Here is a 26358-nt window from a genome sequence, read left to right as displayed (position 1 = left end):
GGAAGAAGCGAACAAACAAAGAAGCGAATGAACGAATGGATAAAAAAGCAGACCAAGAAAATGTTAAGAGAAAAGAAGAGTGATCAATACGAAGCAAAGAGTGAAAGTTCTGGTATCAACTTAGAAACAAATTCTAAACTAAGCTTATCGATATAATAACAAAATCATCAAATCTCAGAGAGACTCATAAACTAATCGATTTGATAAAACTTTCCAAAAAAACAAACTAGAATCAACCTAAATAACGGATAGAAAAGCTGCATGTAACCTTTCCGAAGAAAAAAGTCTCTCTTATTCAAAAAATGATATCCCTATCATCTCAGTTAAGAGATTGGCTTAATAAAATTAGCACCAAAAAGCTAAGAACCTTAACATTTTTCATTATTATTCTTCTATTTCAGCCAAACCAATAAACGAAACTGAATTATTTTTGAAAAAAAATTCTCGGCTAGTAATTTTCTAAAGTAGAAAATAGGAAAAAAGAAAAGGAAAGGTTAAAAAAAATAAATTAAAAAAATTTCTTAATTTTTTTTTTTCGCGTTACTATATTTTGAAAACAAACAAAAAAAGCCTGGGGAGAGTTAAGAAGAAGGAGAGAAAACAGTAGAAAGCCATTAGCTTAGCATCTTCAAGCACGCAAGAAAAAAAACAATGCAGTACTAGAAAATAGTTTTTGGCTCGCTACGAATTAGCATCAATATCAAATCTCTTCTGTTATTTTCTAAGCTATTCATTCGTTAAGCACTTTTTGGTAACTCAAACAATAAGTTTTCTTCAGCAATTTGGAAGTCCTTGTCACAGACCCGGTGGGACCCCCGCCTCACAGGAAAAGTCAGCCAAAATTTCTTCTCCAGTGGAAAAAATGACCTGCCATTTTCAGCCCTGCTGGGAAAATTGACTTTGTTTTTATCCCAATTTGAAATTCAATGGGAAAAAATTTCACTTAAAAAACCTTCCCGAATGGAGTTTTTGATCTGGGAACAATAGAATTTTCGTTCCCCATCGGGATTTCAATAGAAATTTTCACCCCAATTATGGTAGAAGTCCCACCAGGGCTGTCTTTAAATACCTTATTCTTTTCTGTGTTTTTTTCTTCAGTCAAATGAATAATGGCCATTTGTGCATATTCTTAAAATGTTAGGAATTTCCTTAATTACGGCAGCCAATGATATCTTATAATTAGGGTTCTGAATAATTTAGAGAAATGACCTTTAAAATATTACATAACTTGATTTAGGCTTGACTTTTGACTCTTCCAAATACTATTAACCTTTCATATATGTCAATCCTTCAACCACGATCCTAAAAAACACTTTTCTTAAAACACTGTTTGACAAAAAGCATCATCACCTCTTTCAAGGAAACTAACCGTTCAATGGTTCGTTAACTATAAAACCCAAGCAATATAATAAAGTAATGCGAAAAATATCATCTTATCAACAAATTTACTTTTATTACATACAGCTCCTTTCATGTTTTTTTATCGCACAGGTTTCATTAGGAGAGCGTTAGATAGATGGTGTCATTAGATAAAGTAATATGTATTAAGATCCATATTACTGAGGTTAAGCATACAAGGATAATCACGACGACGGACGAAAAATGTATAAGGCTAGTGAAAATACAAAATTCAATTGGTTGAAACTCACTAGCCTGTTAAATTTTCGTTCGTCGTCGTGATTTTACCGATTTACTTAACCTCACTATTATCATGTAGTGTACTCGTTTTTATAGGAATAAGTAGAGTTTTTGGGAGGCTCGTCCGGTTATTCCTATTTTTTGGCACTTTAACCCTCAAATTTATCCTAATCCTTTTAGAGATAGTTGAGGTGTTTTAGGCTAAAAAAAACCTATTCTTACAAGTTTTTACTCTCAATTTGTTTAAAATACAGTCATATTAGACTTTTAACGAAATTTTGCATTCCAAAACTCAAAGAAGAAATCTCAATAACTTTCTTAGCGAAAATCCGTTGTAGAATTAGAACTCTCGAGATTAAAAAAACTTCACTTCTGAGCTAAGCCAGGTTTATTTACAAGCTGAAACTGACTAAAATAAGGCCTAAAGCCTTGGCATATGAACAGTATAGACTGCTCCCAAGCATCTTTCACCAATTTACAACGTCAGAAAAAAAGGGAGGACTAGCTAAGCTTACAGAGATACTTTCTTAATTTGGTGGTTTCTTGAACAACACAACATTAACCTGATAACAGCTGTTCATAATTTTCTTACGTGCTCGGTAAACCTCTAAAGGCACTTGAAAATTATACATCTGAGGAAAATAGTCCTCCCGCGGAAAATTCTACAACAAGAATCTTGTTGTGCGCCGGAAAAATAAAAACTGATACGGCGCCCTATTCATAAACACAATCGCGCAACTTTGTTGTCATTCCCAGTCCTTTTAGACGAACGCGGTCCTTACGATTCCGAGATTGCATATTCGTCAGATTGTTATGTTTCACCCATCCCTTTAGAGCTTCAGCGTGGTGGGCAGAAAACAACCACAATCTGATCTCAGGTTACACAACATCGAATCATAAGATACAGCAAATTCAATATAACCATGTCCCCAAGAAGAGATATCCTTATTCGATATCATTTAATCAAAATTGACATCAATGAAATAGAAACTAAAAAAAAAAAAACTTCGAATTTCTATATAGGTCCTCAAGAGACTTATCCATATGGTATAGAAGTAATTCTCAGTTGGAGTGTTATCAAAGGTTTGTGAAAAGTTATTTTTTATAAGAAATAATTTAACAATTTTACAACAAAAAAAAATTGTTGCTTGGCAGCTAATGGTCTTCCAATACGTTAGTTACCAGGCTACGGAACGTTAATCATGCCGTCTTTAAATCTAACTATAACGTCACGTTCGCGTTTAAGCAGTGGCTCTCAACCGCAGCCACTAAAAAAGGGCGCAATGTTTTGTTCAATTTTGTGTTCTTACGATGTTCTTATTATTTTAACATGTGGTTCAATAATTAACACTGTTTCAATGTTATAAACACCATTATCTCTGTAATCTATATCCATCGGCAAATAACGGGATGATAATAATATTGTAAAGGGGATTACGCAAGACGTAAAAAAGGGGGATCAGCCAAGGGGGCATTTACGTACAATCATTCTGTGCAATGGATCAGCTATCTTGTTAAAGGTTATGAGAGAATCATGGAAGCAAGTGTAAACCAGTGTTTAAAGGCTTTGTTTTTAAAATAAGAGTGATATCGTTTGCTTACTCATCAATTTTAATTTACAAGCTTTTTCACATTGAATTGACACGGATGTGGAGTAAGATTGGTCAGAAAGAGGAAAAGAAAAACATTTTCATTCTTATATCAGCATACACGTTTTTTTTTTAAGAAACTAGTTTTACCAAGCAGCCTCAAAGTTTCTTAAGAAATCGGCCTTTTGAGCCTTAAATGTTTCTTACATGTTTCTAAATTTTTTAACATAATCAGCCTCATGGAAGGCTGGGTTGGAAGGTTCTTAAAAAAACGAATTAAAAAATGTTATTTTCTCATTCTCAGCCTCAGTATGTTTCTTAGATGTTTCTTAGTTTTTAGGCATCCTGAGCCTCATGTTTCTTAAAAGTGTGTTTCTTAAAAAAAAAAAACGTGTATTATAACAATAGGAGACACCGGCCTAATATTAGGATACGTGTCTGATATGAAACGGTAACAATAATGTAAAACTAAAACTTTTTAATAATTTGTATTATCACCTCTATTAAATAGAGCATTGATTGACCGATCAAGAAAGACTGACTCGGCAGTGCCTAACGATCGTCGAATGGAATCGACAATTGAATGGAATAGACGATTGAATCGATCGAATTGAAAAAAACGATTGAATCAATTGAATCGAATCGACGATCAAATCAGTCAAATGAAATGAACATTCGAATCAATAAGATTAAAATCGAACGAAAAAAATCTCGGTAAAAATTGATTGTTTGGATTGAAACTTTAACATTCGATCTCGTTCGTTCGGTGTCCACCGATCGTGTTCCGTGTTCAAAATCGAACCAATCGAATTTGAAAGATTGAGATTCGATTGCGCAAGAAATGAAATTCCTATCGATCGAATGCGTTCAATTTGGTTCAATTGATTCACCGACTCCGTTCAATTGAGATCGTCTGGTCAGTGTGCATATAAAATTGGCATACCTTGCTATTCTGTCGTGGGTGTAGCCATGATACAGCATATGAAAGCGAACTCAAACGTACCATTTTTAAGTAGCAAACTTCGAAATAAAGTGAAATCAAAACAATCTACTCCAGTCAATTCATATTAAATATTTCAACAATCAAACTTGATTATATACGAACTAACAGTAGTGATTTTTCAAGCAACATTAAACGCAGCATGTTCCTTTAGGATATATTTGGAATAAAAATCAACAGCGACGATCATCAGACAATAGATAGACGCACAGGAGTGCAGTCTGATGATGTAAATAAAGGTAGGGCGCTTATGCAACGTGATATTGAAATAACAAACAAGACCTCTATGTACTAGATAAGATTTATTCCAATTCACCCTAAAGAAAAATGCTTGATTCAAATTCAGCAATCTAAATATCACGAAATCTCGGCAATAATTGATTTTTTAACATTTGAAGAAAAATAAAGAACTATCTTAAATGTTTCGAAGCGAATAAATTTTTAAATCAGCTGAAGTATACGAACACCATTATTTGAAGCCAATCGAATTAAAAAATTTCCACCAATGAATCTTCAAATAACAGCTCTGGCAGATAGATCCTTCAGACCCTTACAATAAACTGAGAATGGTTGACATAGTCGATGTACAGTTTATTCTTGGGTTAAGGGGTCTTTTACGATAAAGAAAGTCATTTTTATCGCATACGAATAAAAGAAATTAGTATGGTGTTTATAAAATATTGGGGCTTTAATAAAACAAAATACCACAAATTTCATGTAATATGGTCACTTCATCTCTTATCAGCTTATCTACCGTGCGAAGAGAAGAAAATGAGAGAGAACATTGTTTCAGACTCTTTTGACCACGAATATAGATTTTATCAAAGTCGGAGAATCGCCAGTATTTTCTGAAGAAATTGACGAAAGCTAATTATAACTAGACAAAAAGAGGAAATCAATCAATCAATCAATCAATCAATCAATCAATCAATCAATCAATCAATCAATCAATCAATCAATCAATCAATCAATCATCAATCAATCAATCAATCAATCAATCAATCAATCAATCAATCAATCAATCAATCAATCAATCAATCAATCAATCAATCAATCAATCAATCAATCAATCAATCAATCAATCAATCAATCAATCAATCAATCAATCAATCAATCAATCAATCAATCAATCAATCAATCAATCAATCAATCAATCAATCACTTACGATTCGGGACAGCCTTTTAATGATTCCATTAAACATTTGAATCGTCATTGTGTGGTCAAATTCCAAGCGAAAGATCAAATTTTGAGAAGCTTTCCTCTGGCTTATTAACTACATCCACAAAGAAAGCCAAGAAATTGGTTCTTTCCTGACTCGTCTACCCCCAGAAGTACGAAGGTTTTCACAAGTGTCACGTATATAAATAAAAAACATTTTTTTCGCAAAAATTTATAATTTACTTTTTTAATTTCCGTATTTCGAAGTTTTTAAAAGATTTTTTTTTGAAAATAGCACAATTGTTTTGACAACATTGTCATTACACTCCAAAAACAATTTTTACAGTGAGAGAAAATGAATTTTTTTTTAAAAAGATAAAAGATTTTTGTAGGTCTGTAGTATTTAGGTCTGTAAAATGTAGAATGTAAAATTCCACCAAAAGCAAAATTTTCAGTATCAGCGTAGTAGAGATTCGAATTAGAGAAAGTTGACTGTTATATAAAATAACTTTAAGTCTATAAGGAAGATTCATTGGGAATAATAATCTAATAGATCTAGGCTGCAAGCATTCCTATATGATATGATCTAATGACCTAGCGGTTTGGGCAACCGATAATACGTTATGACCTATAATGATATTTTGGTAGAGTTTTCATAACTCAAACCTTTATAACTCGAATAAGTTTCGCCCCGATTCCTTCAGTTCTCAATGCATTATAAAGTAATCTAAATGACTAAAAATTCCTTAATTCGAACAAATTTGTATTCCCGTGCGTGTTCGAGTTATGGCGACTGTGTATTTTCTATTATTTGGTATAAAGCTTGCTTCTGCAAGGGAACTGAAGATAACTTGACTTTATCCGGAAGGGCTTAAGACAAAACTTGTCATTTCTGAAAGACATCAGAATTGTTTAAGAACGTCTCGACAGTCATTGAAGATTTCGTGTTTACGAAACCTGTCATCTAAAGCCAATAATCGGGTTATATCTTTTTCACAACGGTTTTGGAGACTTCAATTTTGTATTTTTAAAATAAATATAGTGTGAAAATAAGGAGTCAATCTGGATTGGATAAACCGTCCACTCTCAGTTATTAAAAAAAACAGTGGTCTACAGTTGAATCCTCATATCTCCTAGCCCATTCAGGGTAAAGTCTTAATCAAGTTGCTTAGACCTTCATAATCATAAAATCAGATTGGTGACCAGACATGTGCTGATAGAGTAAATGTTACCAACTAAATAGTAAAAATATAAAGTGTAACCCATCAATCAAGCTATGCACCTTCCCTACCGTTATTACAGGCAGCTATCAAAACTTGGGTTGCTTCAGATTCTGGCTAAACTACAAAAACAAAAAATGTTCAGCTTACCTCAAAATCAGCATGGAAGTAGTACAAATCTCCAAGGCTTGGATATTCAGAAAGCTTTAAACAGTTTAGTATCATTTTTTAATTATTTCAATTTACAGTCCAACCAATAACCAATAGTAACTCTTCATGCAAAAAAAAAGAAGATGAAAATGATGATCAATATAAACAAGGCAACAAATCAATGTTATACACGTTATCTGTCATTACACAGTGATCACACTTTTTAAAGTCAAGTCACGATTCTAAAGGCTTGGGGACACGAGAAGTTTTTTTCGGGTTGGTGCAATGCGACATGCTCCATCCCACCAACCTGAAACGCTTTCTCGTGTCTCCACCCCATTTTTCTTTCTACCAATAAAAGTGACATCTCACTTTTGTCCCAGAGACACAATCAGCGTGTCTTTTGGGTATTTTCCTCACTTTTTGTTCCATGAAACAAAAAAAGAAACCATGGGGCACACACTTTTTTTCTTCTGTTGGTGGGATAGAGTATATCGCATTTCGCCAAAGCGAAAAAAAACTTCTCGTGTCCCCAAGCCTTAACATTCAATTTTATTGGCACGCACGGTTGTAAATCCATCGGATGAACACGGAGAACTCAACCACAAACAATCAAGGAAAAATAATCCCTCTTGCTTGTTAATACCACATAAGACGCTTAAGAGGACCAATTTCTCACATAAAAAAGATATTATACTAAACCACGTGCATAATAGAACAGCAAGGAATATTGAAAGTAAAAGACACAAATATTTGACAATCAACATCCAGTGTTTCCAAGAGATACCAAAGCATCTGTTAGTTAACCATGGCCTTACAAACTACATTTGCAAACCACGCTAATACGCTGATCCAAATGAGACCATGCACTTCCGAGATACAAAAATCACAAGAATGCCCTTATTCGTATTATATAATACTCCTCATCCAATGTATACAAATTCAAGGCATTCTTTTCTTTTCTTTCGCTTCCAACCACTATTGAGAGTGGTTCACATTATAGTAAAGATCTTTATCATAAAGCATCTTCTCCATAATTGCTTTATCAAATAATAAATAGGAGACATACTTTTAATAGATTAATATGCATCACTACCATGATATAACAAAAGATGGGGTACCACTCTGATAACGTTTTTTATTATAACATTGTTCGTATAATTTTGACTGAAATATATAGTGCATAGTATTACGCAAGGTACAGGCGGTCGTAGACTAAGCTATAGTCAAGAAAAATCACCATCTAAGAAAAAAACCCAAAGCCGAAGAAAATACGCAAATGGGTTTTTTTTGCCGAAAAGAGTTTACAGTCGGAAGCGTCTGCCAGCCTTCGAAACTCTTCGGCCAATTTTTCTCCGTATACCGCCATAAGGCCATACCACCATATTTCCCCGCCTTTACTATCACTATAACGGACGAGAGCATCGTCTAAGGTGGTCGGGAGGCAAAAGAAATATCACAGTATTGGATAACCAGTTTAACAACAAATGAAGTATTCACCATCCAAGACTTTTTTCCAAAAAAAGCATTTCATCAGTTTTCAATATGAGTTAGTATAGCCTGGTTATTGGCAATGAACATGATCAAAACGTACATTGTCTCGGCTGTAACAGGCCCCATATCTATAGAAACCTCAGTATATTTGTAATCAAGCTATTACAAATGTTAAATACGATGTGGCACCAGAGTAAGAAAATCATCACTTCAAGAATCACCAATATCTCTTGCTCCTTGACTAGCGGATTACCAGATTAAAATACTGCGTGACTCATGTATTGTATTTTTGCAAAGAAGCGTAAACTCAAGTACTTGAACACTTTCAAAAACACTTCAAATCGCGTGCATACTACTTATATACCACCAAACATTTGAAAGAAGCATAATCTCAACACAAAAGCACATGACAAAATTTTGTACCGCAGACGTCAAATCTGGCAAAACAACAACAACAAAATAATAAAACAAAGCATCCATCATTGACCAGAGAAAGTAAATAAATGAAATACAACATATAACAGATAGTAGATAAAGAAAGTTAAAAAATATCATAAATGTAAGATGATGACATAGATAATATTCAAGTTTTTCTTTTTTTTTTAAACGAGGACAGGAAAAAGCGATGGATCAATTTTTATTGTATCGTCTGACATCCTGGTATCCGCGTCATTAATTTAACAGTTGTTGGACACTGGTTATCATTTAATTAAAACATCATTCATTGTTAGAATGTTTTGATACAATTATCATTTCTCTCGATCAACTTTTATTAGCTATATATCATTCCGAATCAAGACACAGATGTACAGTGGAGTCTCTATAGCTCAAACACACACGAGGAACACAAAAGGAAATTTCGAGATATGAAGTAAGGTTTATAAAGCATTGTTAACTGAATGGACTAGAAAACTTGTTCGAGTTAAGGAGACATTCGAGATATAATATTCGAGTTAAAGAGACTCCAGTGTATATCAATAGACCTTATCGGAGATTTTTCTAAAAAAGCGATGCATTGTGGGATTGTTTCGAGTGTATTACAATAGAAATCTCTTAGGAATTCCTCGAGGGAATTATATTGTAATACACTCGAAACAATCCCACAATGCATCGCTTTTTTAGAAAAATCAGAAACTCCGATAAGATCTATTGTTGCAGTTCCTTTATACCGAATTTCAATCGAGCCAACACGAGAAAGATGGAAACAGACACCAATCAGACAATCATCAGACACAAAAAACATCCAATGCACGTGGTTTCAAAGTCAACAAAAAAATACCAATGGTGATAAAGCAAAATATTATCCTCCGACTTTTTGTATCGATATCGCACAACTACCACAGTTCATGGGTTCTAAAGTCCAAAGTATCAAAAATCATTTCACATTTCTAATTTATCCACTAATTCAAGAATGCAAAGCCAGAAAGTAAGCGACTCGATCTCTGTTAGATTATAACACAACAAAATGACTCTACACACAAAAATATTTGCTATCAATCGTTGACAGCCCTGAAAAGCCGACAATTTTTGCAGTTTTCCGCTATCTATTTAAGCCAATTTCCTGGTTAACACTGTGTTCACACTTTTTAAGTGGATTAAAATGTTATATTTTGACAAAAAGTATGTGCAGCTATCTGACATTGGAAGTTAATATTATCTGCAATGGAATTTCCAGTACTGCTCCTATCCATTATATGTAAAATTCAAACTAGATTCTATCCACTCTTTCACCATCGTTCATTAAACCATGCTTTGGTTAAAGCTAAAACTCTAAGCGGCCTTTACAACCAGCACAGCAAATCTCAATTTGGCACTAACCATCGATCAACGTAGCATCCTCTAAAGTGACAAACATCGTTTATTCAACTTTCATTTAAAATTTTAAGAACGTTGGAGATTGATGTTGAACCAACAGCTAGAACCCATTTTTCTTCAACAGTAAAAGCTTGCCACGTGATATTATTATACTAAATTTCCCGATTATAGGAGAAACTTTCCGACACTTCCTATACAATAGGAGACAGATCCAACTCCCATTGACAAAGTTGAAAAATCGACTACTTTAGGGCTTTTTTTGTGCGAATTCCCTACTAAGTTTAGCCGGTAAGCCCTTTAAAATCAGCGGAATCATCCCGAGAATAAAAATTGAAATGCGATGCTGTCCTGTAGTATCCACGACACGATGACGTCTTTTATTCACAGTAACAAAAAAACAGGACAAATTTGAATCCTTCTGAAAGAAATAGTTAAAAGATCATAAGTAATCCCTGGCATCTCCAAACTTGTTTTCACAGAGCGAACTCGAATAACGTGATCAGAATCCACCTTGATTTAATTCAAACACATTTTAGACTCATTTTCTTCTGCTAATGTAAGCCTTTAATGAAGAAATCTTTAATCTTGAGCTTATGAGAACCAGCCCTTCAAAATACACTGAAACCCTTCATAAAGACCTCCGAACTGGTTTCTACGTTAAATTCATACTTGACCTGAAATTATGAAGAGTGAGAAAAACATGTGAGAAAAACATAACACAGACAAAAACAGGCGCGAGCGATGCTATACTCCGTTGCATAGCAACCCACAAGAAGTGTGTGGAAAAAATCTTACAATGCTGGACAAAAGGTTTGTAGACTTCTGCAATACACGTTTTTTTTTTTATAAGGAACACGTTTATAAGGAACTCGAGGCTGAAAGTAGTCCAAAAAATAAGGAATTGTTAAGGAACTGCTCAGGCTAAGAATAAGAAAACAAGTTCTAAGGAACAGTAAAAGTAAAAATTTTCACTTGAACTAGCTATGTAAATAAGGAACTCAAAAGGAACTTTGAGGCTGAAATTTTCTGTAAAAATAAGGAACTCCAGGCTCAGAGCAAAGTTAAGGTTCCTTATATAAAAAAAAACGTGTATTTGCAAAATACTTCAGTATCGATCAAAAACAAGTTCCCAAGAGGCTCTGGGTGCTTTCCAAATCTATCCAAAGCTGTTCTTTGAAAGTCTTTCAAAGTAACCCACTGCAGTCTAACCGCAAGGGCAAACCACAAGGGCAAACCACAAGGGCTTGGTTAACTGGCTTACACCAGTATCAAAACGCTGATTTTTTGCTTGTGGTTCCCTCAAAAGCAATTCAAAAGCAATGCAACGACTTCAAAAGTGTTTTTCTTAACTTCCATCCCCTTTCAGACACATTGAAGAGTCATTTTTCTCTATTTCTCATCATTTTTCACTGAAATTTCATTTGTCTACAACCTTTTGTCCGGCATTGTAGCATCAAAAACATTTTTGTCTAAGAAATGAAGAGTTTATTAATGAGTGAACTAGATCTTAATTGCTGTTTAATTGCTGTTCTGTTACACGAAAAAAAAACCACATGGCTAAATTTCGGATTAATAAAGAGAGATAAAAAACGGGTGAACAGAGAGATTCAATATTTTATGTTTTAGCGTCCAGTACTGTACCATAGGTAGGACTTTTAGACCGGTAGCCTTTTCCATTATTCACACGGCGAAAAAAGTAAGTTAAACGAAACAGGAAAAGGCGTGCAATTCTAACTGAGAACATTTGTTTTCTGATTATCACTTGATCATCACAAAGAAAAAGACAATATCAGTAAAGTAAGAAAGAAGGGCACTTTATTTACAATATGGCACTAAAGATTAGCTGTGGCATTCCATAATTAAGACTGAATAAAAAACAAACTCATTTTCGAGGCCATTTGTAATTAATATTAGAGAGATTATCGGATAAATCGTTAGAAATGGGAGGGTATAGAGGCTGGGAAATACGCGATAATCCTAGTCATTAATAAGTGCAATTACTACTACAGAGACAAATTTTTCTTGTTTATGTATAAGACTAATTATTAAGGAGGTGTCTTTGTCTTTGTAGTGTCGAAAATGTAGAGTCTATCTTTAAATTCAAACGCAGAAGCATCATTAAACAGGGTTAATATCTGTAAAGCTAAACATTTTTGAGTTTATGTGTTTCTCTCCTAACTTACTGAGAGCGACGGTACATAAGCAGTCTTTACCGTTCTCGATTTTCAGTTCAAAATTGCGGGTTACAGTAAAACCTCTAATTAACGGACACTCTAAAAGGCGGACACCTCTGATTAGCAGACAATTTCATTTTCCCCGGCCGTTTCCTAGTCAAATCCTCATAAAAAAGTTTCTAAAAGGCGGACACTCAATTAGCGGACCCTCTGATTAGCGGACAAATTTTTTCGCACAAAATGGCCAAAACCCCTATTTTAGCTCCCCAATTAGCGGACATTGAATATCAAACGGGTCACAGACGTCCAAAATTGAAAAATATTTTTTTAGATATTTTTATTTCAAGCACTTATTAGTCTTATTATTCAAATAATTTCTACAAATTTCCAGTTTTCCCTTGACCCACTCAATGAATTTAGGTGGGCCAAAGAAATCATAAATCACTGGTACTTCAAGTCCGTACCCACCACCTCGATTTAACCTCTTGCCAGTCACTCTATGACCTAGTGTCTGCAGATAAGTACTTTAGACCCGAATTTTGTATTTTCAATACCCTGGGATAGCCTCATTTCAAAATTGGAGCTCCGAGATCAAAAGTTTCTAAAAGGCGGACACTTCTAATTAGCGGACACTAACCCCTTTCCCCGATGGTGTCCGCTAATTAGAGGTTCCACTGTATTCCAAATCGCTTCAGTCAGTCCAACATCCCTTATAAAGGGAAAATATATAAACTCGCTACTATCAATCATGCGGGAGTAATAAACAGACGTTGAAGCGGTTTATGACCCTTAGAGTGAAACCGCAGCGGGAGTGAAATAGATGCGATTTATACGCTATCCCCGGAAAAAACTGCCGTCTTCACGTTTGGGTTTGTTTTAAATTGTTCAACTCATCTTTGACTTGGAAATTGTCATCAGCTTTGGAATCATGCTTGCGTCAAAATCAAGCCAGATGTATAGCCACCCTACATACCGTACAAACCGTTATTACAATAAGAGTGTTATTCTTGGTTATTAAAATAACAATTAATACCTGAATAATATACACCTTTTCAACCGTAGTCGCCAATTACCGCGCGGGTATTTTTTGTCCGTTTTACCACCCTAAAACCGTCCCAGTCTTTTTTTCGCAATTAAAGACGATACAAAAAAGTGTAAATAAAAGGGTGGGATCGAGTTTAGGGTGGTAAATTAGATGATAAAGTGGCACGCGTCTGACCACGCGACTACGGTCGAAAAGGTGTATTTATTATCAATTTATTTTTGTTTTGTTACCAAAATCGGACGGAAGTTCAAAAAAAAAAAATTATAAACAAACGTAAGTCTGTTAAATCGTTTAATTTTTCATACTAGAACCCAGTCTTTTCTTTGGACTTACCTCAATGGACGAGGTTTCCGCATTGCGTTTCGGCACTCTCAAAAATTGCATAAACATCGGCATCGTAAAAAAATGTTTGGGTGGCCAAAACTATAATATAACCACCACTAGTTTTTAAAGTCACAGCAACAACAATGCAGTAAGTGAAGTTGATCAAATGTCGTGATTTTAAAACAACAACATCAATATCTTTTATACCACTTAAAACAGAAATTTGCACTAAGTTTCTATGTCAAAAATATAACTAAAATCCCATTCGCCACTTATATAAAATCCACTTTTTAACTAAAACATACCACTGAAATACCACTTATCCTATAGAATTAACGATAAGAAAAACAAAACACGCATAAGGTTGGCTTGCGAGTGGCGAGATTTTAAAGACAATTCAGTAATCTTATTTTGTTAAGTACAAGTAATCACTCATCGAAGGATTTCCCACACACAATGAAGGGCGATAATCGGGCATATTAAGGTAGTAACCTAACACTGATTTAGATTTAGTCTTTATCCCCAAAATGTATTATAGAGAAACTAGCAAGAAAAATAGACAAACAAATGATGGGTAATCAGGACCAATGGACTCTTCCTATTGGTCAAACAATTTTTCACCTGACCAACAAAAAGTCAATCAAGAGGGCAATCAGTTCTGATTGTCCGTGACTTATCTACTGTTAAATACATGGGCTACGATTGAAAAATTGAAATCTTGATAGTACATTAATATACATATACATTAATCAGAAAAGAAATTATGCCCAAAATTTGTAGAACATATTCAAAAGAGAAAATATAAAATAGCCTTGTAAAAGATTAAATCTCCTGTTTTTGTGCAGGAACTTTGAATCTAACAGTTGGGAAGACTTACAGAAGTAGTCTCAGCGGGTTGAAAAGTAAAGGAGCGCGTCAAATTTCTGTCTGATCAAAATGACCTTTTCTGGGTTTGACTGAGATAGCAGTCACGAGTGAATCAACAGGCTAGACATGTATTAATCTCAAAATACTCGTGACTGGCACACCTTGGTATTCATATCAAGATCATGTGTAGCGAGATCCAATATAGCTGGCAAAATCAACGTTGTTTCAACGTTCATCTAATGTTAGATAGTTATTTGCGAACAAAACCAAACCCACATCCCTTAAACACCAACTGAGCTAAAGTTGAACCATAGTTGAACTACAGCATTTAAATCGAGTTGAAGAAGAAAAAGGGAAGATAATCTGAGTTGATCACTCGCCCTACTTACATTTGACCGAGTTGTCCATGTTCTCATTTTATTATGGTCATCACTCAAGATGGAGCACGAAGTCATTCGAGTTGTTGAACTACAATCTGACGTAAAAGACTCCGTATGGTCTTTCGCGTTTTGCGGTGTCTCAAAGGAATACTCCCGTCTCCGGTACGTAAACATGCTGTTCTCCTTACGTTAATACGTAATGTTTCACAAATTTGTATTTTTCCTGAAGCGCTTCAACGGACTTACGGCACTTACGGACTTACAATTTGTTTCACACGAGTTTACAATCTCCTATAGAGCTTTAACAAACTTTCGACACCCGTGAAAACTTTAACAATTTGAACACAAATTTATATTTTTCCTGTAGCGCTTCAACGGAGTTACGGCACCCCGTAAAACTTTAAATCTTGTGCTTTTTTTCCTCCTCACGAGTTATCGATGAACAGCTTATCCCCATATAATATATAAATCTTTACGGTTCTCAATATACTTTGTATTCAAACTATACACTGTTTTAAAAATTTCCTTTTTCCCCTTTATTTTTTTATATCTTCATCTTTCTTTCTGCATTTGTTGGAAAGAAAAGGAAAGTGTTTTTGTTTCTTTCTTCTTTGCTGTATACAAACTTTAAAAAAAAAATCTCCACAAAAATAATTATAAATTATTGAAGGCAAAAAGGGTTTTTTGGTTTTTAAAGATTTCTTCTATCTTCCTATTTTTTCTCTTGTGCATCCCCACTCTTTCCCTATCATTTATTTTCACCAGAAATGCTTATTTCTAGCAGGCGTGTTTTCGACGAGTGAAAAAAAAATCGAAAAACAAAAAAAAAATTGAAGAAGAAAAACGAAAAAAAAAAGAAAATGAAAATAATGTAAAAAATATTAGACAAAAAAATTAGCAGGAATCAGAGAAAATCATGGGTACTAATAAAAAGGGCATATATTTAAATTGCACCTGGATTTAGTTGAGGTTATATGAGAAAAATACAGCTTTCCCGTTGAAGTGCTAATTTCCAAAGCGCTTATGATTATAAATAAGGTTTCGATTTCAAAACATCGTTTCTTAGTTAAATCACAGCTCTGGAGTCACCGTTGTCTGTAAACAATATCTACGGTAATTTCAAGATCCATCGCTGTACTACGCTACGTTATTCGTGAGATAAACTCTGTTACGAGGTAAAGTCACGGCGGTGTTTATGAAGATCATAACTTAACGTTGTCTCCCGGGCTAACGACTCCATTGCGATTCTAATTTCGAGAATCACGGAACCAAAATGAAGACAAAAATATATTGAGGTAGAAAACATTACGTATCAAAACTGAGCTGGCACAAAACGTTATCTTACGTTCATCTGAGGTCCTATGGACGTTAAAAAGGCGTTTTATGTCTGTTGGGAAGAAGTATTTCTTACCTTATGTGGAAGACCTTTCATGAACTTCGACACTGCGTGGGAAACGGCGACAAATCTCGCAAAGCTTGATTTCCTTGCTCCACCACCATCGGTGCTGCTGACCGACAATTTACGGCTGCCGACCGAAAGTGTCGAATGTTTACGGTCCCGAGAAAACAAATGTGAATGATCGTGACTAAACTTACGACCGAGTACAGGTAATTTATTCCTCGGTGAATGCTCGTCGGAATGATCGTTACCGGGTTTACCGACCATTAACGACACCGACCGAATACGGTTCGTTGATTCATCCTCGGTAGAGCTCGCAGTACTCTCTTTTCGTTTCCGTGGCGACTTGTTCGCCGGCGATTTTTCACCATCCATACTGCCACCCATGAAAAAGATCTTAGGTGTGTGATGTCCGAAAATACTAGATTTTCTTGGTCGAGGTGTCGCACTGGTCGATTGGGCGACGGGCGCTTCTTCGATCAAGTCAAGCGGGGCGGTAGTACTTGATGTAGGATATTGAGGCTCTTCGTTTCGCTCTTCAGGAGACGAAACTTCAGGTATGTTATCAAGAGCACCGTGCTCAGCCGTGTCTTCGTCGTTTATGATCATTTTTTCTGATGTTTTTTTACGATTCTTGATCGTTCACAAAAGTTACAACACAAACAACGTTTTTTTGTATCTTATTCAGGAATTTCTATGATTGGAATTGAAATATTTGTTTTTAAGAATTTACACTTAGTAAGCATCATAAAAAAGGTTTTATCTACAAGTCACCCATTATACAAATATATATTTCTTATTCCATACGGCACCTTTTCAGCGCAAAATAGACTTTGAAATTCTAAATTAGCATGTCACAAGACGCTAGCTTATGCTTCTCAAAGGCATTTATCCCGCTTACAGTCCCTTTTAAAATTCTTACAGAGAAATGTATTAATCTTGCCAGAAGATCTAAAACTTAAGGGTATAAAAACCCAAGAAACTGTCAAGCTTACAGATAGCGATAGCACAGATATTTCACAAAGATAAGAAATTTGTGTTTTGGAAGAGGACACGTAGTTGTATGAGATTGACATTACAAAGACCCATCTGGAGGTTAGCTTTTTTTCATTACATGAAAGCCCCCCCCTGTCTAGAAAACCGGAAAACTTAGGGTAAAAACTTCCTAAATACCCAATATCTGGCTTCGCTAAAAATGATAGTCTTGTGGAGGGGAGAAACTTGACTAGATTTTCCTAGCAAATCTAGGAAAGATCTGAGAAAAATTACAAAAACCAAATTAGTCCAATCGTAATCAACAATGAAAAGGGAATATTTCGATACCTCTTAGAAACAATAATTCACCCAACTGGCACACAACGTTCTATCAATGTTTATTTAACGTTATATGGACGTTATGAACAATAGATGAACGTTGTAACAACGTTGTGTGCCAGCTGGTTAGGGTGGGCTGAAAGTGTGAACGAAAGGGCCTTCGATTTGGTTACAAAAGAATAAATCTTGCGAAAATCTTTAACACATTAGAAGTTTAGGGGGCTGTTGTCCATTGAAGAAGGCTCTGTGACCCTGTAGTTACACAACTTTTTGAACATATCGAGATATTTTACTTTCAAGCTACACAAACATGTAGAGTTCGAAACACAAAAAATGTTTAGGACCCCCTTCGTAACCAGCAAGAGAGAGAGAGAGAGAGTCTCGTAAAGTTTTTGGTAAAAGTAAGGGATCTACTTTTTACAAAAAAAATAAAATCTAATTTGTCTACCCCCTGTTGAGTCTATCAATCTTCAAAAAATATTTCCAAAATCAGAGAGATCAGGTGGAAAGTTCAAAACAGCTTTGTAAATATGCGAATATACAATACACGCTAGTTCTGAGAAAAAAGAGCTAGGTCCCAATCCCAAAATATGAAAATGTATTAAACCATGAAATTTGGCAAAATGTTGTTTGGTCCAAGAGAAAAATAACAATAAATCCTTAGCAGGGGGTACAGGGGAAGTTTATAAAGTTTCGAAATAGCCTTTCCTCCATATTCGTTTTCCCTTTGGTGAGGAAATCAAATTTCCCCATATATACTGTCTCTCAAAGTGTAAATACTCCTCTGCTAAATCTCCATAAACTCAATGAATTCTAAAGTCGAATTCCGAAACTTAGAAACATTTGTTGAAGATTGATAGATTAATAATTTCCCATCAAATAAACAAAATTGGTAAAAACTTTTCCGCGCAGCTTGGTGAATTTTCAACTGCAAGCAGAAGATCATTCATGCGCTTCATTGATCATGGTTTAAAGACAGAACAAAGATCCTTAAAAGTGATTCGGTTAAACAGCCGAATTTAACCGAAACCATTTTACCGAAATGCAGTTATATTTTTGAGAAAATCCCTTAGAACCTTACAAAAATTATCTTAAGACTTTTGTAACCACAACCAAACACTCCTCAATTCTTGTCCAGAAGATTTAGCATTTAAAAGATCAAGATAATGAATACTGCAAGGAGTATCATATCATTATAAAAAGATTATCAAAATATCAAAATCTAATCAAAATCATTAATAATCGATCGACTAGCAGTGCTCTATTTAACTGAAGGCGCAATACAAAAACAAAAAACTGTCATTCGTCCTTTGACAAATATATGCTGTACGATTCTTAAAAGCACAATAAATTCGTTACAATTTCTTTCTGATCAGAGGTGAACAGCAGCCTAACCTCTAAAGATAGAGAAGAAAATCTTAAATTCAGGACCCTAAAATCTTAATGACAAATTTAGTGTCTACTTTACGAGGCAAATATTCAATTTTAGTAGAATGTCATTGGATTGTCGTCTCAATCGAATCATAACATAATCATGATATTACCAACTCCAGTTGTTTTTAAATAATGGTTGCTTATAAGTTAAATTTTTTGAGAAGCATCAATCACAACCTTCAAACATTCCTGGTGAGATCATTCGGTTGGATAGCACGATAGGCGTAATCCGTGGATAAAGAAAGAAACTTGATAGTGATTCTATAAGAACTATTGGTGATGTAAATTGTAAAGTGTTCACGTTTCATATCAGACACATATTTTATACCAAAGTGTCTACCTATTGTTATATTATGCTGACATGTAATAGTTATCGGAGTACAATATGAGAAATATTTTACGAGTTCCGAGATTTTTCCGTACAATATATACGAAAAATAAAAATATAAAATATACGAAAAATCCGGAACGAGTGAAACATTTCCATTTTGTACGAGCGAGTGTACGAGCACGTTAAATTTTTAACTAGTAAAACCTATTCGAATTTGATTTTGACTTAGAGTTAAACTAAATGCGTGACGAACTTTTAAAAAATGATGGTATTCACTTTGAATTTACAATTAGAACCTCTTCACAGACCTAGATCGAAGGAGGATGATGATAATTAGAGTCTTATGTTCTTATGAAATATATGTTCTTACAAAAAAACACCAATCAGTCAAGTATTAATCTCATTAAAGAAGTAAGGGTATAATATCACACAGTACGTTGTAGATAAGAAAGAAAAGATAGAAAAATCCAGATATATATACGAACATTCAAACCAAGAGAGAAATTGGGAGAACGTTTTATTTCAGTAATAGAATCCATTACGGATTATGAATTTAATAAAAAAACATTTTTAAACGATACATCACCCTCTAATATAAAAGAATCTCAAGATATCAAATATAGTTTGATAAAAATATTTCAGGCATTTTACTTTACTTGGTAGGCACATAGTTGGATTTTCATTTCTTAAGTGAGATCTTTCTTTCATTAAAATTCCGTTAGATTTTCCGATAAAGCTATCTTTCGATGTGTGTGAAACGCCCCCTTCACCTAGGAAATTTGTCGATAAGTAGTTTCAGAAGTTTCGAATGTTTAAATCTCTGTGTATTGTATGATTGATACTTCAAATCATTTGATCATTCTACCAGAGCAACGCAGCCCATGAATGAAAGGCTTGATGTCAATAGGTTTACCAACTGACGGTGTATGCGGCGAACAAATTGGCTTTCAGAACCGTATCATTACAGTGCAGCAAAAAATCGGTGAACTTCATAGCCTTTAAGTCCATTTTCAACTCTATTATAGCAAAAACAGTCAATTTTTCTTGAATTTACTGAAATTTCTACCCTTATAGTGCATTTATCAAAAAGTTCACCCTTACAGTGCCTTTCCGCTGTATTTGAATACCCTTAACCACCGCATATATCCGTCGGTCAATTAGCCCCCAGGCAACAAATGACAAATGAATCTCCAAGACCGGGTCACCACCATTTCTTTCTACAATAACATATCTGCAATTTATACTGCCCATTTAATACCAGAAAAAGAGACACAAACGAAAAAAAAAACTAAAGAAAAATAGCAACAAGAAAAAATGTTTTTTCTTATACCTAAATTAAGGAAGGTTACAAACGTGACCCCGTTTCCTTTTTCCATGCTTACATAAACTTCTTTAAACTACGGCTAAAGTAAAAAGTCTACACATCGGATGTAGGAAAACCTTTTTGTGAACTAACACACCCTCCAAAAAAAAATAAGAAGTGTGTGGGGGCATCAATAACTCGGTCATTGTATTCTTATTGTTTCCTATAAAGAAGCTCCACTGTGACAGTAAGTATAATAAAAACTATAATCCTGCCCATCCGTTATCTTCACTTCTGAAGAGGAAGGGATCCCTTTTCCTCTTTCTTCTTCCTTCTAGCTGAAGCCCACTGGCGGATTTAAGTCAATAGAGCAAGTACGTCGGAAGAAAGCAAAGGAGTGCAACGTTCGTTAAAAGACAATGAATTTACAATTACAAATCTCTTCCTCTGATAAGTTCAACAGGGTCTAAAACCGCCTATGGAAGCCCACACATTTTCGACAAATAAATTTGCATCTTTCCCGTGACCAAGATGTAATAGTTATAATTCTCAATTATTTGAAAGAAAAAGGTAAGGTTCGAGACACTATTTACGCAAAAACACCAAAATTAAATTCTAATAACGCTAAAAAGTATCAGTTACGTATCACGCCATCACGCCGTCACGCCATCGGCTCTTTAAATTAATTGAAGTAAAACATCTTTAAATCTATTTTTGAGAATTTTCAATTTGACCTTGACAGAAATTGAGAATTCGTTCGATAGCGCTGTGAGTACAAAAATTCGAATAAGAGAAGTTAGAATTTAGCAAGATCCGCATATAGTATTGTCATATCTTTACAATACCAATATATTTCTTTAAATATACTTCTAAACCTAATTTTAGGTACTACTTTTTCAGCAAAAATCAGTCTCTTTAAGGGTCGGTTTTCGGAGGTCCCTTCCGCACATACTCCTCATCCCTCAATCCTAGTCCCCCCCCCCCGGCATAAGGTAAAGCAATTTAACTCAATCACCACCAGCGAGCTCTTTTGGATTGTGAATAAGGACCAATAAAACAAATTCACTCACAAAAGCACAACTCTCTCAACCAAAGGTTAGACCAAATTGAATGAATCTATGTGACACTTGGCCTAATTTTAATCCCTGTAATCGCAATTTTCTGATAGCATAGAAATTGAGAATTATACTGGCAATTAGGAACATTTAAAATGTCACTTTTCAATGTGGTGTTGATAGGGAAAGCTAGGAAGCTTATAGAAACCAGACCAACGACAAAACACCTCTAAAATCATATCAAAATCTACCGCCTGGTTTCTACTATCAACCATCAAAGCACAATTATCATCAGTATAGATCTTTATTCGTATCATTGAGAAATCAAAACCTTTGATGGGGTGGATAAGAACACACATACCACCATAAAAAGTACGACGAGATTTTAATCCACTCGATGATAAAATGTTTATCTCATAGGGCCTCGGGTACAAGATATGAATGATGTAAGTGCGCATTGCCATTTGTAAAAAACGACGTGTCTCAGAATAAATAACTACGTAAGTCTAAGACGCATGATAGAACCGCGGATGAAAATAATTTCTACCATATTTCGTGTAATGGCGATATATCATGTCTATTTACGTTATAGTAACTATCTGGTCTGTAAAATAGTTGGCGTAAGTTTTTTTAAAGTTTACTCGGAAAGTTTTATTTATAAATATTTAAAAGACCAGATTCTATGGCGAAATTAGACAAAGTATGTCGGCATTACACTAAGTTACAGTATGCTAGTCTCGACATTACAAGGAGTTGAGAAATCTCAAAAATTCATTTCCAGTCAGAATAGAACATCAAGGTAAAATGTAAACTTACAATGATGGAACCGAGTGCACCAGACATGGAGTGCATGTACATCTGTTGGAAATCATCAGGTTTCTTCTTCTTTTGTGCTGCCTTCTTTTGCCAACGCTGATAGAAAAGAGAGAAAGAGAGAAAAGTTAATGTTGACAGTAGGTGATTTTATTTCAAAACAGATTCATCCATTCTGCTACAATCAGCGCCGAAATATATTGGCAATTTTTGGCATTTTAACGTTTTTAAGAAATTAAAGCTCGAGCGAGAATTGCAGTTTCAGTACCTCCACTTTGTTTCATTGGATTTTTCGATTTGGGAGGGGTTAAGTGGCTTCCAGGCTATATTCTCAGCATTATTGGAACATTTTTGAGCTTTTAGATCCTGAAACCCTAAGCTCTAAGTCTTAAGTCTAATGGTAAAACTCAAGAGTTAAAACTATACTTTCCAACCGTACTTTAAAGCACTTAAAATCACTTGTGGTTTCAAAGCTTTGAGGGAATTCCCATTTTGTGCCAAATATTTTGGCACCGATTGTATCATCACGCTCTGATTTAACCCATCAAGTACTACTGTCATCATATGAGTTCGCTCAATTTTTCGGTCCTGTACCGATGGCCATCGCTAACTGACTCTGCTTTTTCACCCCGCCCGAATAAAAATTCGAGATCGGATTTTTCAGTTACAGTTGAGTCTCTTCAACTCGAACTTCTGTAACTCGAATGTATCCTTAACTGGAACAAGTTTTATAATACATTTTATGGTTCCTTCAGTTAATAAAACCTTATTAAACTTTCTCCATAACTCGAAATTTCCTTTTTCTAGATTTGTGTTCCCCCGTGCGTGTTCGAGTTATTATAGAAACTCAACTGAAGTTGGGCATTTCAAATTTAAAAAATACTACAAGTTACGGAGTGAAGATATTTAATGGTTTATAGGGACGTAGCTAATAATGTGATGATCTGACTTGCAGATTCTCACAATACCGCACGGCTTCCTTCATATATGATAGTTATCTTATATATTCTGATGGCGAATTGGCGGCCGCTAACGCTAAAGCTCTAAAGGAGCGGGTTAATTTCCCATCGCAGAGGAATCATATTCGGTCTTTGATTTGCCGCATCTCCAGTCGGATTCAACTGCACTTGCGCGTAAATCTGAAAATATTTCAGTTGGACTCCACCAATTCCCGAAAACGAGGGCTGGTTACCAGGCCTACTACTGCTGCAAAATCTTTGACACGGTCTTGCAAAATTCCGTAACCTAAACTGTTACTGCCGGAGGCCCAACGACAGGGTAACAAACAACGGCAGCAAGAAAGCCTTAGGATTTACGCGTTTCCAGTAGTTGAAAATTTCATTTAAAACTGTACCTTAAGATTTATCAAAGTTTCCATAGTATAAATTCAATAATATAACAAAAAATCAAGCAAAGAATGTCCAACCAAATCAAGTCCAATTTTTTTTTGGTTTGAATATTCCTCTAATTGAAAGGTCAGGAAAAAGATTAGTAATAAGGTTTCTGACACGTCCGCAATAAAGAATCCAAAAAATCCTTTACAGCCCAAGAGGCTTGGGGACACGAGAAGTTTTTTTCGCGTTGGTGCAATGCAACATGCTCCATCCCATCAACCTGAAACGATTTCTCGTGTCTCCACCCCATTTTTCTTCCTACCAATAAAAGTGAAATTTCACTTCTGTCCCATGAAACAAAAAAAGAAGCCATGGGACACGAACTTTTTTTCTTGTGTTAGTAGGATGGAGCATGTTGCATTGCACCAACGCGAAAAAAAATTTCTCGTGTCCCCAAGCCCTAAAGCATATTACCACTGATCTATTAAAGAATTAATGACACCTGAAAGCAAATCTCTTTTTCCCTTACGGAATTTGACTCAACTAATGAAGATAACCCAATTTCACACACCGCCTTCAAATGGAATAAATCCCTTTCAAAAAATCTTTCAAATTTTAATATCATCAGACTTTTCTTTTCTAATCAAATATATTAGAAAATTTACTTCAATAATATCTCAAAAAACTTCAATATAAAACCATGATAAATAAAGCATTCTATCCGGAGGAAGATCAAACGCGATAAAAATCTCGATAAGATTTCAAATCACAACATGCTAAATACAGCCATAAATATTGTAAGAAGACACGACACAGGACTAGATGATATTCCTCAACACAACCTCTAAGTGTTTCCTGACCATACTAACCAATATTACAAAAACCACAAGGTTTCGATCAATGAAGACGCAGGTTTTGGTACCATAGAGTGCAGCACTTAACATAATTGGTGACTCTCCTCGATTACACTCGAATATCACTGCTTTTTTAAGCCTAAAATGCTTGAAAAAGTTAATTTCTGTTCAAAACCTGCTGTAAATGATAAATCCTGTCTATTCCAGTCTTCAGAGTTCCCAGAATTACAACCAGTGTTGATGCTTAAAGAAGAATAGATTTGAAGGTTTGAAGCCATCGAGACCAGGTCTATAGAACCCATCCCTATAGCCGTAAAAATCTACCAAAAAGCACAAAGCACGTTTATGAACCATTAACCAGAAACTATGCCATTCCAGAAGCTACCGTAATTTGGTCTATAGCCGACATCCTTCATCCCATTCCGAAATCCTTCTTTAGAGATGAATAATAGGAAAATTGAAATCGCTGATTTGAAAAAAGATGTTTTTCCTCTCTGACCAACAAGCAAAGAATATAGTTTCGATCAGCGACTCCGACCTTCCTATTATTCCCAAATTAAAAGAAGGTTTAGGCATTAGGACCAAGTTACAGTATCCCGTTCAGAAACAAGGACTCCTTCCGTTATCGTACATTCAACAGAGCCTACATACACTACAACTTTAATGTTTTATTTTATTTTTTGCATAATATGGTATCACATTGCAAACCTTAGATATCTGGCAATCAATAAGAGTGTCTGCATGAGACCTTTGCAGGAGAGGTATATTATTAATCAATGTTAAGTAAGGGACTAAGAAGTGCTAAGTAAACGATTGCCTCATATTTCGTATTATCAAGTGTATAGAGTTGCTAAGAGCTTACATATTTGAGCAAATCTATAAGGAGATAATCTTTATCGATCGACCTTATTTTTCATATATTCCTTTTCCTCACGTTTTAGAAATACATGGATATTGAGTGAATCAAGACCAGAATACTCCCTCAGTTATCACTATTACAACGCAGAGCATACCAATAAGGGCCATAAAAAACTGAACTGCATCTATCCCTTATTTCTCTAAATAGGAGCTATATTTTCCATTTTCTTAGAAATTTCTTTGCCTGATAAGCTTCTAAATACTGTTGAAGGACATCGGTGTAATAATTTCATGATCCACTCATCTTTGATCGAAAAAAACATAACACATAACATGCCAAGAAGATTGTAACTTAACTGAAGCAATAGTCAAGGGTAGGCATTTTAACACACAAGTAGATCAAGAGCCGACAGAGGTAACGTAACAAACTCTTCGAAGTAGTTTAATCTCTCTAAGTAGTTTAATCTCTCTATAAGCAGTCCCCGTGCGTTACTTTTTTGCTAAAATTTAATCTCTCTTAGAGATGGTTATCGTTAATCTGGTCCGCGCAGACCCGACTTTCTCATACCCTTGTACCATAGAAGATTTCAACAAGTTCATCCACTGACTACAGGTTCTCACTAGATCCGACATTCACGAAGGAGATAAATTCTAGCATCGCAATTAAAACTAAACACTTTTCTTGAGATAACTTAATGTTTATCAAAGCTTAAATTCAATTCCTTTATCCCATGTACAGTAGACACTCGCTTATTCGAACTTCTACTATTGGTATCTTTCTATAATAAGAACTTTTCCCAGTCCCCGG

At 35.0% G+C, this 26358-nt stretch overlaps 1 protein-coding gene across 8 annotated transcripts in view; it reads right to left on the bottom strand.

Moving 5' to 3' along the window:
* The window catches only part of LOC136803344 (voltage-dependent L-type calcium channel subunit beta-2-like), an 83872-nt gene that overhangs the window by 35589 nt on the left and 21925 nt on the right, over window positions 1-26358 (bottom strand). Inside the window, exons 1-2 of one of the 8 annotated variants that reach the window (XM_067060066.1) lie at window positions 23859-23965; window positions 22508-22603 (exon numbers count right to left, since the gene is read on the bottom strand). In XM_067060066.1, the coding sequence (XP_066916167.1) occupies window positions 22508-22603; window positions 23859-23882 (120 nt within the window). In that variant the 5' untranslated portion in view covers window positions 23883-23965. Of the gene's footprint in view, window positions 1-4170; window positions 4249-5393; window positions 5497-6756; window positions 6882-13617; window positions 13696-14864; window positions 15080-16266; window positions 16951-22507; window positions 22604-23858; window positions 23966-26358 lie in introns of those variants that run through there. The other 7 variants (XM_067060062.1, XM_067060060.1, XM_067060064.1 and 4 more) reach the window with 7 other exon arrangements.

The sequence above is a fragment of the Clytia hemisphaerica genome, unplaced genomic scaffold (assembly GCF_902728285.1).
Source record: "Clytia hemisphaerica strain Z4C2 unplaced genomic scaffold, Clytia hemisphaerica genome assembly, whole genome shotgun sequence".
Lineage (NCBI taxonomy): Eukaryota > Metazoa > Cnidaria > Hydrozoa > Leptothecata > Clytiidae > Clytia > Clytia hemisphaerica.
Note: the sequence above shows the minus strand (reverse complement) of the source record. Positions and strands in the feature narration are given on the sequence as shown.